General features: G+C 36.0%; 1 protein-coding gene and 1 long non-coding RNA gene across 7 annotated transcripts; both read left to right on the forward strand.

Moving 5' to 3' along the window:
- Nucleotides 1-3,812: 3,812 nt before the first annotated feature.
- Nucleotides 3,813-6,518, forward strand: LOC133804869 (uncharacterized). Of its 6 annotated transcripts, XR_009878673.1 has the most exons (8): nucleotides 3,813-3,845; nucleotides 4,125-4,244; nucleotides 4,384-4,910; nucleotides 5,433-5,582; nucleotides 5,720-5,835; nucleotides 5,922-6,008; nucleotides 6,148-6,236; nucleotides 6,351-6,518. It is a non-coding gene; the product is annotated as an uncharacterized LOC133804869 (long non-coding RNA). The 6 variants fall into 6 exon arrangements; XR_009878672.1 differs by having other exon boundaries at nucleotides 3,845-4,244; XR_009878674.1 differs by lacking the exon at nucleotides 3,813-3,845 and having other exon boundaries at nucleotides 3,854-4,244; nucleotides 4,708-4,910.
- A 4,265-nt stretch (nucleotides 6,519-10,783) lies between these two features.
- Nucleotides 10,784-11,245, forward strand: LOC133805504 (uncharacterized mitochondrial protein AtMg00810-like). The gene has a single exon (XM_062243687.1). It carries the CDS (start codon nucleotides 10,784-10,786, stop codon nucleotides 11,243-11,245), a length of 462 nt encoding a protein of 153 aa, XP_062099671.1.
- The last annotated feature ends 5,871 nt before the right edge of the window (nucleotides 11,246-17,116 follow it).

Consider the following 17,116-nt stretch of genomic DNA (forward strand, 5'->3'; position numbering starts at 1 on the left):
ACTTCTCCTCACGACCTTTCAAAACACCCTAAACTAATAAGCACAAACCCATCTTGTACACATCATCAACTATTTGACAACTCTCAAAAGTTCTGCGCAGTTTCCCTATGCTCACTGGGGAATGACCATTGAAGTACTCAAGAATCAACCGATCCGAAGTGGTCTTCGCTTTAATCTCAGCTTCAGACGGTCCGGCCTCAAAATTTAAATCAGTAACTAAAGCGAACTCCAATTGGCTAAATCTACATCTTTTTTTCCCAATATAAAACTGGACTTCGTCAGTCTTCTCCCCTCTGAATTTGTGCAACAACAACTGATGGACTAAGGCACCAGAAAAATTTAATGATTCCGCCATGAAGAACTGTTTGAAAGGGGATTCCTTCACCCTATCCAATAAACCACACTGTATAAATTTTGCTTTAATCTTTGGAAAGTACCAACTGCCGCGCCAAGTGATACGTCCCGTAAAATGTTCCTCTACTGGAACTATCAGTTGTGGAGGTCTTAAGTTCTGCATAAAACAAATAAATACCCAATTAAATAGAATAACAAAAAAAAACATCAAATTTTATATTATGCAATATACTATCGAGCAACTATCGGAATCTATCGCACCATATCGGACACCAATGGAAAACTGGAACTATAACATTATCGTGCACAATCGTACCTCACATCGTACACCATCGTATTATAACATACACAACAATTTGTTCCCACTATCGGGCACACATCGTACCCAACATCGTACCCTATCGTACCTCCATCTTCAACCTCAAGTTATCAGAAAACACAACCTATCGTACCACCGTCGAACCACTATCGTACCCCTATCGTACACTCATCTTCAACCTGAAGTTATGAGAAACACAAATACTATCGTACCCATATCGACCCACTATCGTACCCTATCGTATCTCTAAAAAAACCCAGAAATTTTTTTCAAAATTTTACAGTTTATCAGATTTCACACAGTCAGATTTAACACAGTCAAATTCAACAATACATACTATAACATTTTTCAATGGAGAAGAGATTAAAAAAAACACATACCCTAGACATTTTTGCGCAATGGGGTGTCGGTTTTTCTTCTCCGGTGAGGGGTTGGAGCTTGGTTTTTCTTCGTCTCCGGTGGGGGTTGGGGCTTGGTTTTTCTTCGTCTCCAGTGGGGGTTGGGGCTTGGTTTTTCTACGTCTCCGGTGGGGGTTTTTCCGACCGTCGGGTGAGGGAGAGAGCAGCGTCGGGTGATGGTGGGTGAGGGAGAGAGAAGCGTCGGGTGTGAGTACTTATGTTGCTCGATGGTTTTGTGGGAGTGAAGAGTTGGGATTTGGGAGGGAACGGGAAATGGGCAGGGGAAAAGCCGAAACGTACGGTTTTTATTAAGTTTTTTTATCACTATTGTGTACCATCGGGTAAAATCGTGTACCATCGCACTATCGAGCAAGCATCGGGCACTTATCGGGTACCATCGTGTACAATCGTATTAATAGGTCTGCATTAACTTAATAACAACTATCGGGCATGCATCGGACTAGTATCGATCCATTATCGTACTTAAAGGGTTTGTAGAATGAAATAAATATCGGGCAACCATCGGGTAGCCATCGAACCTTAATGACCATCGGGTAACCAAAACATATCGGGCAAGCATCGGGTGGCCATCGGACCTCATCACTAACCTTGAAACTCAACAACTATCGTCCCTGCATCGGGCCTATATCGGACACTATCGGGCATTTAGAAAAAAATTCAAGGAACCCAAAAAAACGCAGATTTTCACAAACCACGATTTTCACCCAAAAAACAGCAAAAAATACCAACAAACTACAGATCCAACATCTAAACAGCAATCTAAATCATAAAAACAACCAACAACAACAAGAATCAAAGAAAATCACTTACCCATGTGTATCTTTCTTGCAAGATTTTAGAGAGGAAAGGTATGAGATTTTGTTATGAGAGGGGTATTTTTGGTATTAAATGAAAGATGAGCATTTGTATCATATGGTGGTTAACTTTGGTTCAAATTTTAATTATTAAGCTAATGTAAGCATGATTTATCAAATTTCCCTTTATAAACCCTGATGGGTAATATGGTGAGTAAAGGGATCCCCTCCATATTGGGTCAAGGGTTCCAATCCCATCATGCCCCTGATGTTGTGTTATTGTATGTATCTCTCTTCTTATCAAAGCTAGCTATGCCTCACTACACATACATACATATATATATATATTATGTATATGACAATTCTTTCTTACCGGTGGGGCTATCAGTGTTCTTAATTCGTGGATAATTTTTTGTGTGATTTTTTTATGAACGTGTATATTGTAGTTATTTAGAGCATTTTACAAATTTTCAGAAAATTTCGAATAGTTTACAGTACCGAAAACTAGGTTCAAACATCTTGCTTTCCACGCGTATAAAAAAAATTAGTCACGTGTGCAACAACATGTTTGAACTTAGTTTTCGTTACTGTAAACTATTCGGAATTTTCTGAAAATTTGTAAGATATTCTAAATAACTACAATATACACGATAAAAAAAAATAGTGCTGAAAACTATTCACAGGTCGAGAATATTAAGAGCCCCACTTGTAAAGCTTAAAGTGAAGCCCCTACAAGAGAATTCCCCAATCTATTGTTACATATATTCTTGCTAAAGAGTAAACGACGAGAAAATATGCTGTACAGACCATCGGTTTTAATATTATACTCACACACACAAATATTTATATATATATTTTTATATATAATTTATACAACGGAGCAAGAATCAAGTGTTAGAATATTGACGTGCTATGACAGGCCATTCATCATATAAAAAGAAGGTTAGGTTTGTTAATGGTGTTGCTTTTCTGGGAATAGATTATTATTTTCTTATTATAATATAAATATTACATGTAAATGTATAATATAAAGATTACAAAAGAACCAAAACAAAAATAAAAGGAGTAATGTATAACATGTGATCAGTGAGGTCTCCAAAGTCTTTACTTGTGTAACCTAATATAAAAATTATTGAAACGTGGCACACATTCTAGATTTTTTGTCCAAAAAAATTCTTCAGAAAAATAAAACAATTGCAATCTAGAAAGTGTATTCTACAAACTACAAGTTAAATATAAAGAGATTAGCACTTCTAGAATGTAATTGTAAAGTAAGTATAATCTAGAAATAAAATTTATTAAAAAAGGGGCTAAGTTGGTTTACCCAGCGACTCAACCAAGTATATACATGTATGTTAGTATGTTCAAAAATGCAACCAAGTATATATATGTAACAAGCATAGATGAAAGATTATTATCCTTTTCCCAAACTGTACTAGGCTCTCCCATTTTTCTATCTATATATACACAAACCAAGTTAACTCTTCTTCAGACTTGTCCTATCCATTACATCAACAATATGAATCCATCACCCCTATATCTTAGACTAGCACACTACAACATTTTAGAGTTTATATCACATTAAAAAAATTACACTTTTTGAAAAGTGTTATTATTGAAAAATTGGGTCAATATCTTAAAAATAATACCATTGGCTTTTGAATATTGGGCTGACAAATATAATAAGGCTAATTATAAAGCCTGTTCATACAAAAAAAAAAAACTCTTCTCTCTCTCTGAACGAAGTATCCTAGATCTTCTCCACTTGCTCTCCTCACCGACGATGACTTCGCCGCCAATCTAATCGCCGGAAATTGGTGATGATAACCTTATTATCAAGCTCACGATTCGTTTATACTAGTTCCAATCCCAAGTTCCCAATTCTTTTTGCCAAAACCTAAACCCATTTCCCTGTAAGCTTCGATCGATCGCTGAAAAATCTCCCAGTTCGATCGTTTTGTAAGTTTTTTGATTAGCAATGTGGTTTTTCAACTCTTCTTCTGTTTGGTTTTTGGAAAGTTTATTATATACAAAGGACTGCCTTGGTTTATTAATTACGATTTATAGAAATTGGGGATTGATTTTGCTATGAGTAAATTTATGGATTTTATTCAATTTTGCCTGCATTTTCTGGGGAAACTATCGAATTGGTTTCAGTGATCACAGTGATGATCTGTGGATGGAGCTGTGTTAGTGTTGGTTTTGACTATGGTTTTGGTGGGATTGTTATCTATCTAGATCGCAGGAAGAAATAGCCAGGGAGGCAATAAAGCATGTATTAAGCGAAAGCGACTTTGGATTGAAGAAGGCGCTCATGCTCTGGCCTATATCGCTCTATCGAAGCCTCTAGTTTCTCAGGTTTTCTCTCTAACTTTGAAACCTGTTTGTTCTTGGCGTAACACGCATTTAGATACCAATACTGGATCATTAAGTCGCACACTCTACTGTTGCCTTGGTTTTGTTCTTGATCTGACTATGACTCATGATAATAAATCAGTCATTGCAGCTAGCAGCTCAAACAATTGGTATGTCTGGGATGGTAAACAGGCCTAGGCATTGGTAGACTGAGATAGAACTAAAGGAAAAGGAAACATGTCTTTGGGCAAGGGTATTGGGTCCTTCTTTAAAGTTTCAAGTGATTGATATTAATTTGCTTATATAATTTGGTAGTTTTGAAGAAGCCCATAGACTCCTAATCAACATGATTGATTCTGAAATTTTAGCTGATGTATGTACATATAGTATTGTAATTGATTCTCTTTGCAAAGTGGAGAAACTGAAAGAGTTATATGAACTGATGTTATCAAACGGGGTTTACCAGATTCACTTTGATCAAAGGCTATATGAAGGTTGATAAAACACAAGTGTTAGTAGTGAGTTCTCATCATATAGTTTATGTTCCGTAACTAGCATTGTACAAATTAGGGAATAAGTGGCTGCATTACCCAGATTGATTGTGTTGTGTGTACCAAGACATGAGAACCAAGTACAGCAAAGGATAGCATATATACTTCAATCAGAAAGGTACTTCAGTAAGTTGTAATTAACTTAAATCATCCAATTATCTTTGCTTTGCTTTGCAGCATCAATAAGCTTTTAATTCCTAGTAGTTTGAAATTCTTTGCAATGCTTTAATTATTCAAGAGCACAAACCTCTGTTTTGCACCTTCTTTCACCGATTCTTGATATACTAGTATTTTACTTTCTGTCTCTCTGTTTTCTCTCTCTCTCTCTCTCTCTATATATATATATAAATATATATTCATACATATATAAACTCATATTTGGTTGATCGAATTAATGGCACTAAGTTTCATGTGGCCATGACAAAGATAAATCATTTTTATCTTATTTCTTTTTCTTTGATTATTCTAGGAGTCTGGAACCATAAAAGTATTCAGTTGTGAGAACTAAGCCTGCAAACCTTATTTGATCCTACATTACTTGAAATTATTAAATTCCTATTTTGAAAATTTATTTCTGCGAACAGTTTCTGATTAAAATTTCCATATCTTATGACCATGACTATTTTTTTCCCATTAACAGGTCCTATTTTTGATGTATCATTACTTTGCTGCAACTGAGATATATAATGTGATCCGTGTCTTTATTGCTGCATATGTTTGGATGATTGGATTTGGCAACTTTTCCTACTATTACATCAGAAAAGATTTTAGTCTTGCACGTTTTACTCAGGTGAATTTTTTTTTTTATTTCATTTCCATTTAATGTGTCATATGTATTTTCTAACAATAGATTTTTTATCGCCAAAAATAAAAAAATAGACTAAAACTAAAGTAATCTCATATCTTTCCTTATTCTGCACCATGCAGGGTATACCGATCCTGCAAAGCCAGATCTCTCTCGGCTGCATGAGTGGCATTTCAGATCTGGACTTGATCGTTATATATGGATCATTGGAATGATATATGCATATTGTCATCCAAATGTAAATCATTGAATGTTCATGCTCGCCTGTCTAATAATTATTTTTCCTTTTGGTTTCTTTAGCTGAACAATATTGTTTTATCTTAGGTTGAGAAGTGGATGGAAAAATTGGAGGAAACAGAAACCAAGAAGAGAGTTTCAATCAAAGGGATTGTAGTTGCTGTTTCCGTATTTGTGAGTAGCATTTATGTGACAACAATTTTAGTATCATGAGCTTATATAATGCCAGTGATGATTTTTATGGCTCTTTTATATATATATATATATATATATATATATATTCTTCTCACTTCATTCATGATCCTTTGTGTAGGTTGGTTATTTATGGTTCGAGTACATTTACAAGCTCGACAAGGTTTCATATAACAAGCTCCATCCCTACACCTCATGGATCCCTATAACGTGCGTGTTATACATGAGTAATAATATGGATAATATTATGATGACATAAATCATTTGCATAGATTCACAGGACACTTCTTTCTGTCTTTAATTTCTCTTCTTTTTTTTTACCAGGGTTTATATAAGTTTGCGGAACTTCACCCAGCAGTTCCGAAATTTCTCCATATAAATTGTCTAACCCTTAAAAAGGCTCAAACATCAGGATCATTTATTCTTCTAATTTTTTTAACGTTATACTTTTGACAATTTATATGTAGATGGCTTGGAAAGGTTACTCTTGAAACCTACATTTTGTTCCACATCTGGTTGAGGTTTGTGCTCTTGATCCTTTTGTTTTGTTTGCAATGCTTTTAATGTAAATTCTCACACTAACACAAGTTTGTACTATACAAATGCTAGTAATTTACTTATGTAAATTTAGGATTTATTGAAAAATAGCTGTTATGCTACTGAACCTTACATTTAAAAAAAAAAAAAGTTATATCCTAAACTTTTTTTACTTGAGACATGTTAATTAGACTTGTTGTGACCTGGTTTATTGGTTTTAAGTTTGTGTTCTAAATTTGGTCAGGTACTTCCTACTATATAAAGTTTCTTCGGAGTATACCACATGATCCAGTGATGACAGATTCGAGTTCGACTACAAAATTTTAGAAGTGTTTTTTTTTATTTTTTATTTTGTGGTGTACTACTTTTATATATTAGCTTAACTTTTTAGTTAATATTTTAGAAATGTTTTGTATTGCACTTAATTACTAATTACTAATGTAATGATATTAATATTTTGTGAATATTTGTTTTTGTAATATATTTGATCAAAATATATACATAATAAAATTTATTAAAATATTATATAAATAAAATATAATAATTTGTTTTAAAATATATGACAATAATAAATGCTATTACATTTATAATATAACAAAAAGAAATTGTTATAAATTCATCATTTATAACATATTATAGTGCTTAGTTTAGATAATTACAACTATAACCAAACGTTATCATTAATAAGCACGAAATGTTATAAAAAATCTATAATAACATTTTTTATAACTCTTAAATAATGTTATGAAATAGGCATAATTAGTTGCTCTTGACATCATATTTATAAGCTTGATAAATAGATATTATATGTATATTATAACAAAGAAAAAATGTTATATAATAGTTAATTATAACACAATTGATAACACTTGAAAATTATTATAAAAATGTTTGGACTTTTAATAACACGGCCTATGTTAACATTTGATAAAGTGTTATAAACTGTTTTTTATAGCATTTTTTCATAGTTATTCTAAATGTTTTTTCTTGTAGTGGCATCATCATATAATTTAGCAACTACTACTACTACTACCTATTCTCATCTATTTCCCAAACCAAACTAATACAAGATATAATTATTTTCTCTATTCCAAATACATAAACCATGAGTAGTATTCAGAGCCCCGTTTGATCTCAACACTAGACGTAATCTTTTCAACTCATCATGAGTACCGAATCCAGTCACACTTCTCTTTCTCTTCCAATTTTCCATGGAGAAAACTATGATTTTTGGTTTATCAAAATGAAGACCTATTTTCGTTCACAAAATCTATGGAAAATTGTTGAAGATGAATTTAGTGTTCCCGAAGACACGTCTTCGCTCTCGGAAAATCAAAAGAAGGCTATGAAAGAGAAACAACAAAAGGATTCTCAAGCATTATTCTGCTTGTAGCAAGCTATGACAGGCGACATTTTTCCATGGATTATGGGCGCATCAACAACAAAAGAAGCATGAGACACGTTGCAGAATTGTCAAGGTATGCATAGTTAAATTACAGAAGCTTAGAAGAGATTTTGAGATACTTAAAATGAAAGATAATGAGACTGCAAAAGATTACTATTATAGAATAAATCAAATAGTAAATAAAATGGGAGCCTATGGGAAATAATTTATGACAAGAAAATAGTAGAAAAATACTAATTTCTTGTACAGAAAAATATGATGCAATAATATCCGTGATAGAAGAAACAAAATATTTAGAAACTTTGTCACCAACTTAAATAATGGGCTCTCTTGAAGCATATGAAAGTATGCGAGAAAGTCATAGTGAAAATTCGACTGAAAATGCCTTTCAGTCTAAAATTAATTCGCGGTCTCAAAAATCTAAAGTTGATGGGAGAAAATCATTAGAAAATTTTAAAAGCAAGAGTTATATCAAGAAAAACAAAAAGAAAATAACGACAAGTATTCTCCATGTGGCATTTGTAAAAGAAAAAGTCACTTGGAGAAAAACTGTTGGTTTAAAAGAAAACCTCAGTGCCAAAATTGTAAAAAATTTGGCCACACTGAAAAAAATTGTCGTTTAAGAAAATCCCATCATGCTAATTTTTCAGAGGAGAAAAATGATGAGAATAATCTCTTCTATGTCTATCAAGTTGCATTAGAAGAAAATGAAGATACTTGGTATCTAGACAGTGGTTGCAGTAACCTAATGACAAAAAATGAAAGCATCTTTTGCAGTCTTCATAAATCCAAGACTAAAGTCAAAATTGGTAATGGTGACTTTATGAAAGCTGTTGAAAAAGGCACCATTGCCATTGACACTAAAATAGGCAAGAAATACATCAATGATGTACTCTTGGTACCCAACATAGATCAGAACCTACTCAGTGTAGGACAAATGATTGAAAAATGGTACTCTTTGCATTTTGAAGGAGATTTTTGCACAATCTATGACAACCAAGACAAATCCTTTGAAATTGCAAAAATAAAAATGAAAGAAAACAGATGCTTTCATTTACAATGGAGATACACAAACAATATCGCAATGCAAGCGCAAGGAGACGAATCGTGGCTATGGCATAGAAGGTTCATGCATTTCAATTTCCACGGGCTAAAGATCCTCCAGTAGAAGAATATGATGCGAGACCTCCCAGCAATCAAGGAGCTCAACACTGTCTGCGAAGGGTGCATGCTCAGAAAGCAACATCGACAACATTTTCCATCCGGCAAAGCTTGGAGAGCCAAAGAGCTACTGGAGTTAATCCACACAGACGTATGCAGGCATATGCGTACCCTGTCAAATGATTAAAACAGGTTCTTCATTCTCTTTATCGAAGACTTTACTAGAATGACATGGGTTTATTTTTTGCAACAAAAATCGCAGGTTTTCGATATTTTCAAGAAATTCAAAACTCGTGTCGAAAAGAAAAGTGGTCGCAACATCAAGACAATAAGAAGTGACAGAGGCAAAGAATACACTTCTAATGAGTTCAACAAGTTTTGCGAAGATGAAGGCATGGAGCATCAACTCACAATTGGATACGCACCAGAACAAAATAATGTGTTTGAGAGAAAAAATAGAATTGTTATGGAGACAGCAAGAGCTATGCTCATGGAGAAAGGTCTTCCAAAACGATTTTGGGCAGAGGCAGTAAACACTGTAGTCTACTTGCTCAATAGATGTACAACCAAAGCTGTGCAAGATAAGACACCGATTGAAGTTTGGAGTGGACGAAAGCCATCAACAAAGCTTCCCAAAGTATTCGGCTGCATATGCTACACACATATTGCAAAAGAGAAAAAATGCAAGCTAGATGAAAAGACTGAGAAATGAATTTTTTGAGGCTATGGCACTCAATCAAAAGGTTATCGAGTCTATAGCTTAGGAACGAAGAAACTCATAATCAGCCGGGACGTAAGATTCGACGAAGATGCTGCATGCAATTGGGAGACATAAGAAGTAGAAAGGAAGACTATCAACATTCCTCTACTGCCAAGACAAGGAATTAATGAAGACCATGATCAAATTGGGTCTTTAACTCAACCAACTACACAAGAACCAGTACAAGACACAAAATCTCCTCCAGAATCACCACCAAGGCGAATGAGACCCTTAGCAGATATTCACGAGACTTGCAACTTAATGCTTATGGAGCCAAAAAACTTTGAAGCTGCTCAAAAGCAAGAAGTATGGAGAAAATCTATGGATGAAGAGATAAATATGATTGAGAAGAATGAGACCAAGGAGCTTGTAGATCGTCCACAAGACAAAGACACTATAGGAGTCAAGTGGGTTTACAAGATAAAGCTCAACTCAAATGGCTCAATTAAAAAACATTAAGCAAGGTTAGTTGCCAAAGGATACTCACAACACCATGGAGTTGACTATAATGAAACATTTGCTCCAGTTGCACGCCTCGACATTATTAGAGCTTTGATTGCTCTAGCAGCACAGAAGAAATGAAAGATTTTCTAGCTAGACATGAAGTCACCATTTCTCAATGGCTATATCGAAGAAGAAATCTATGTGGATCAACCTCAAGGGTTCGTGGTGCAAGGACAAGAAGATAAAGTTCTCAAATAAAAAAATGCTTTATATGGGCTAAAGCAAGCTCCAAGAGCCTGATACTATAGGATCGACAACTACTTCACCGAACAATGATTCAAGAGGAGCGAAAGTGAGCCAACACTCTACATCAAGACTCAAGGAACGAATGCCACACTTATTGTCTCTTCATATGTTGATGATCTCATCTACACAAGAAGTAATGAGAAGATGGTCAAGAAGTTTAAAGAAGACATGATGAAAAGTTTCGAGATGACTGATTTGGGCTTAATGCACTACTTTCTCGGGATTGAAATAACTCAAAAAGGAGATGGGATCTTCATTTCACAAAATAAGTATACAGAGACACTATTGAAGAAGTTAAAAATGGAGGGATGTAAGACAATATTAACTCCACTAGACAACAACAAAGCACTCAAGAAAGAGGACGACTCACCGAAAGTAGATGAATTGCAGTTTCAAAGTTTAATTGGTAGCTTACTCTATCTGACAGCTACAAGATCAGACATGTATGCAGTCAGTCTCCTATCAAGATTCATGCATGATCCAAGTCAAGTTCACTACAGAGCAGCCAAGAGAGTTCTTAGATATTTGCAAGGAACAAATAACTATGGAATATGGTATGGAGTCACCCATGACTCAAAACTAATTGGCTACACAGACAGTGATTAGGAAGGATCACTAGATGATATGAAAAACATGACAGGATATGCCTTCACAATTGGATTAAGGATATTTTCTTGGGCATCAAAGAAACAAGCGACAATCCCGCAATCATTAGCAGAAGCAGAGTATATTGTTGTAGCAATGACTACAAGCCAAGCTATATGGCTGAAAAAAAATACTTAAAGACATGGGAGACTCACAAGACGAAGCTACAAAGATCTACTGTGATAACAAATTAGCTATTGCAATGGCCAACAATTCCATATTTCATAGCAGAACGAAACATGTAAGCATTAATTATCATTTCATTAGAGTAGCTGAAACAAACAAAGAAATAGAACTCAAGCAATGCAGGATTGAAGACATGATTGGAGTCACCGAAATGTGTACCAAGGAGGAGTATTGAAATGTGCTACACATTTCTAGATTTTTTATCCAAGAAAATTCTAGAGAAAAATAAAACAATTGCAATCTGACAGTGTATTCTAGAAACTACAAGTTAAATCTAAAGAGGTTAGCACGTCTAGAATGTAATTGTAAAGTAAGTATAATCTAGAAAAAACTAGAAATAAAATATATTAAAAAAAAAGGGCTAAGTTGGTTTACCCATCGACTCAACCAAGTATATATATGTAACATCCCAAATTTCCTAATGTGGCTTAGTGCCTAGATTAGGGGGCCGGGAGGTGATAATTGTGTTATTATGTGAATTATATTATAATATAATTATGCTTGCATGTTCAAAATATTAAATATGTGTGTGTGGGCCCGATTCTTATAAGAAGGGTATTTTAGTAATTTGACCCGTTCAGGGTATAAATGCAAATATGTGTTTGTGTGACTGAGACCACATTATTATGTGGATATATTTGGGTTACTCAACGCGAGGCGATCCTGATGAGCAAGTTAGCAGAAAAGTCACAACGGGGTTTTATACCCGGCCCGGGGTGAGCTTGGGGGTATTTTAGTAATTTAGTACATTACCGGGAATTAGTGGATAATGGGAAATTATTTGGTAATCATGTGAGAATATTTGAAGTAACGGGAATTATAGGATGTAAGTTGTGAATAGCGGGGTATGAGTCAAAGGACAAAATTTCCCTTGTGAGCACATGATGAGTAGGTTAAGGGCAAGGGGCAAGTTTGGTGGGTTGGGAATCTCTGAGATAGTTAAGGAAACTAAAGGAAAGAAGTCTCAGCAACTTACTCTTTCTCTCTCCCTCGTTTTCTCTGTTTTCATGAAGCTTGTGGATTTTTGGGGAAAAATTGGTGATCAAGCCTAGGAATTAAGGTCTCAAGCTTGGGGAACTAGAGGATTAGCTCAAGAGGATAAACATAGCAGAGGTAAGGTCTTTAATTCAAAATTCAATCATGAAGTTTCTGTGGTTTTGATTGAAGTTTAAAGTTTTGCATGTTTGATAGTTGTGAGGATGAGCTTTGGGATTATTGATGGGTTTTAATCTAGTATTCAGTTGGGTTTTGTTGCTGGAAAGGGTTATGTTAATTATGGGAATTGAGTTGGAAGATTGGGATAGAATTGGGTGGTTTTTAGTTGGGTTCGGCTAAGGGAAAAACCAAGAAATTATGGGTTTTAAAGGCTGGGTCGCAGCCTTGTTCTTGGTATGCCGCGACCCTATGGAGTAAGAAGGAGCCAAGAGGGTTCGGAGGCAGAGGCAGGCCGCGACGCCTCAGGGGAGCACTGCGGCGCATGTTGGTTTTCCAGGGAGGTCGAGCCTCTGACTTAGAGGTGGGCCGCAACATGGGTCCTTAGGGTCGCGACCCTTAAGGGGAATTTTGGCCTTAAGGAGGTTTTTAGGTCGGGAACTTAACCTTTTGGGCTCGGGGTCGATTCTACTTCCTTGTTGAGTGGAATTCGATGACCAGGAGGCTAGGATTTGGTCTGGAAGCTTTTATTCTCCCGATGTTGGTGGAATTCCTTATTATGGTTGTGACTAGGTCTTCGCTAAGGGTTCAAATTAGGGATCGTACTCAAGTGACGTCGCTAGTAACTTGCATTCGGATCAAAGGTAAGAGAACTGCACCCAGTATGTGAGTGTGTGATTAGGGCTAAGTTCAATGGTCAAATATAAATATGATTAAGGCTTTGGCAGTGTTAATGAACATGATTATAGTTATGTTTGTGAATATCTGATTAAGTACACTAGAACGCGCATAATTATGATTATGCCTATGACTGTTGTTTGAATGTATTATAATGCATTGTAATTGTTGATATGTATGTTATATGAGATGTGTGATTGTCAAGGACTTAAAGAACTCAGTTTATAAGCTGAGATTGGCATTGTGCACGTGGACTGCAGGCCACCATGGCTGGGCCACTATGGGAGTGCAACATGCACTTGACTGGCTCGGATGCCAACAAACTGAAAGGAAGTGCGACACGCACTTGCGTGACCCCATGGTTTCCGATTTGTATAATGAATACACCAGATCCAGTTATTACTGTCTGACAGATATATTACTCAGTGAACTGTATAATATGTTTTCTTGTTGAGTCTTTTGGCTCACAGGTGCTTTGTGGTGCATGTAAAGGTAAGGAGAAGCTCAACTAGCCATGATTCGGAGGGAGATAGCGGTGACGTGTACATATGCAGACCGCTCGACCACCACGGCCGAGATGCTCAGGGGAACTAGGGTTAAACTCAACTTTTGCCGCCTAGGTCGGCTTATTATGTAACTTGAGTGTTGTAACTGGTTTTTAAAATGATGTTTTTGGGATCCCGTGTAAGGAACATGCTTTTAATTTAATGAAAATGCTTATGAGTTGACCAAAAGTTTTAATACCTAAACCATTAGTGGCTTAATCACATGTTTAGTCCAAATGACATATTTAGCAAGTCCAGCATTGATTTTAAACACACTTGGTGACGAACCCTATATGTTCAAAAATGTATCAAGAGTCAACAAGCATAAATGAAAGATTATCCTTTCCAAAACCGTACTAGGCTCTCCCATTTTCTATCTATATATAAACACAAACTTGTCCAATCCATTATCAATCCATCACCTATATCTTACACTACCACTAATACAAAATATTCTCATCTACCTATTCTCATCTCCCATTTACACTACCTATTCTCATCTATTTCCCAAACCAAACTAATACAAAATATAATTATTTTCTCTATTCCAAATACATAAACCATCAAAAATACAAAACAACCAAGCAAAATTCTTATTCATGAGCTTGAATAGTATGTGCTCGATCTAAAATCTTTGATATTTTTTTGTGGTGTTTTAGGATTAGTTTTGGGTTTTTTTTTTTTTTTTTTTTGATAAATTGGTTGTTTTTGAGTTCCACTCAAGGTATGTATTCTACTATTCTTTATTTTCTATATATTATTTCAATTTTATTATATGAACTCAAACTTGGTTTGGAACTTGATTATTGTTACCGGTTTGGTAACCAACTCTAATATTGGCTGATATAAACAGCAAACATGGTTTAAATTTAATTTATTTACAAATTCTAGAAACAATTAAAAGAGTTTGATGATAACTACTATTACAGGATAAATTTTGCAGGGGTATTTTAGTCCTATGAGATGTCCCCTGGTTTGTTGGAGAATGTTGCAATCCCAAGGCAATCATTACAGCTGTCAAATCAATTCCGTTAAGCACTGAATCCAAAAGATTCCATCTCTGTAATAATTAGTTATATACGTGTAAGGCTAAGATTGCTCCTTGTATTCCTCTCTGTAATCTGTGCTTGGTCTATAAATGGAAAACATAGAATCAGCCTCAATTTGAGCTGATCAATTTATTTCACAAACCCTTAAGAAATTTCACTTGGTATCAGAGCGTATTTGCCAACGCAATGTCGACTCTTCAGGACCAATCTTCGACAGCTCAAGAAGCAACAAATCAGGGTGATCAGACTCCAACTGGACAGACCACTGTACCAGTCATAGCAATGGTGCAAACACCATCTTCTTCCTCTCCTCCTCCTATTTCGAATCCTTTTAGTAATACCTTGAGTCAACCATTTTCCTTGAAGATTGACCGAAACAACTTCCCTCTATGGAAAACCATGGTGAATACCATTATCCGTGGCCACAGATTAGATGGTTTCATAAATGGGTCTCGGCCTGCACCACCTGAGTTTATTGCAGCAGGCACACCAGTTGAAGGAGTTGCTGGATCTGGAATGGATGTGAATCCTGAGTATGAAACTTGGATGGTTTATGACCAACTCCTCATGGGTTGGCTATACGAGTCAATGACAGAAGTTATTGCCTCAGAAGTCATGGGGTGTCAATCAGCTTTTGCCCTGTGGAATGCACTGGAAGAACTATATGGAGCTCATTCGAGAGCCAACATGGACGATTTGAGAACCAAAATCCAAACCACTCGCAAGGGATCTCAATCCATGTCTGACTACTTGAAGATGAAGAGGATGTGGGCAGATTCTTTGGCCTTAGCAGGTGAGCCATACCCCGAGAGACATTTGATTTCTAATGTGCTATCTGGTTTGGATGCAGAGTATTTGTCTATTGTTGTGCTAACCGAGTCTCAAACTCATACCACCTGTCAACAACTTCAAAACCCTCTGCTCAGTTTTGATGGAAGGATTGAGAGGCTCAATGTTATCTCAGCCAACGGCAAACTGGTAGGGAATGCTTCTGCTAATATGGCACAGAAACCATCAGGATCCAACAACTCTCATAACACAGGAGGACAAAGTAGGTTCCATCCAAATCACAATGGTGGAAGAGGAAACCAGCAGGCTTCAGGACAGTTTAGAGGGGGAAGTTACAGAGGCAAAGGTCGAGGAGGAAGAGGAAATGGTTCAAAACCAACTTGCCAAGTGTATGGCAAGTATGGTCACTCCGCAGCTATCGTTATAACAGATATGATGAAAACTATATGGGAAATCAACCTAACACTACTGGAACTCAAGACAAACAGTTCTCAGCACTCATTGCCACACCTGAAATGCTCAATGATGATAGTTGGTAAGCAGACAGTGGGGCTAGCAACCATCTGACCTCAGATCCAGGCAAGATACAAACTAAATCTGAGTATGAGGGTAAGGAACAAATCACCATTGGTGATGGTAGCAAACTTTCTATTTCACATATTGGATCTAGTTCAATTCAGACTGATTCTTTCAATCCTTTGGTGCTGAAAAATATGTTGCATGTTCCTAGTATTTCAAAAAATTTAATCAGTGTTTTACAGCTAATAGCAGATAATAATGTTTCTATGGAATTCTTTTCTGATTTTTGTTGTGTGAAGGACCAAAGCACAGGGAAGGTGGTTTTGCACGGGACACTTAAAGATGGCCTTTATCAGCTTCACACCTCACCATAGACACCTCAGTCCTCCTCACCTTTCTCTGTTGTAGCTGTCAATACTTCATCAGTTAATCATGTTTCTTCTAATTCCCTAAAAGACATTTGGCATAGGCGTTTAGGACATCCTTCCATTAATGTATTAAATCAAATCCTAAAAATGTCAAATGTAAAACCCTCTATTAATGAAGTTCAAAGTTTTTGTGATGCTTGTCAGTTTGGAAAATCTCACGCACTACCATTTCAAATTCACACTCTAGAGCCACTGGTCTTTTAGACTTAGTGCACACTGATCTATGGGGATCAGCTCCCATTGCATCTCATACAAACTTCAAATACTACATTCACTTTCTTGATGATCACAGTAGGTACACCTGGATGTATCTACTAAAAAAAAAATCAGATGCTCTGGCTGCATTTGTTCAGTTCAAGGCCATGGTTGAAACTCAGTTTGGTAGGAAAATTAAGAAACTAAGGACTGATTGGGGTAGAGAGTATCAGGCCTTTTTTGGTTTAGTTGCACAAAGTGGTATACTTTTGATCATTCCTGTCCCAATAC

The sequence above is a fragment of the Humulus lupulus genome, chromosome X (genome assembly GCF_963169125.1).
Source record: "Humulus lupulus chromosome X, drHumLupu1.1, whole genome shotgun sequence".
Taxonomy (NCBI): Eukaryota; Viridiplantae; Streptophyta; class Magnoliopsida; order Rosales; family Cannabaceae; genus Humulus; species Humulus lupulus.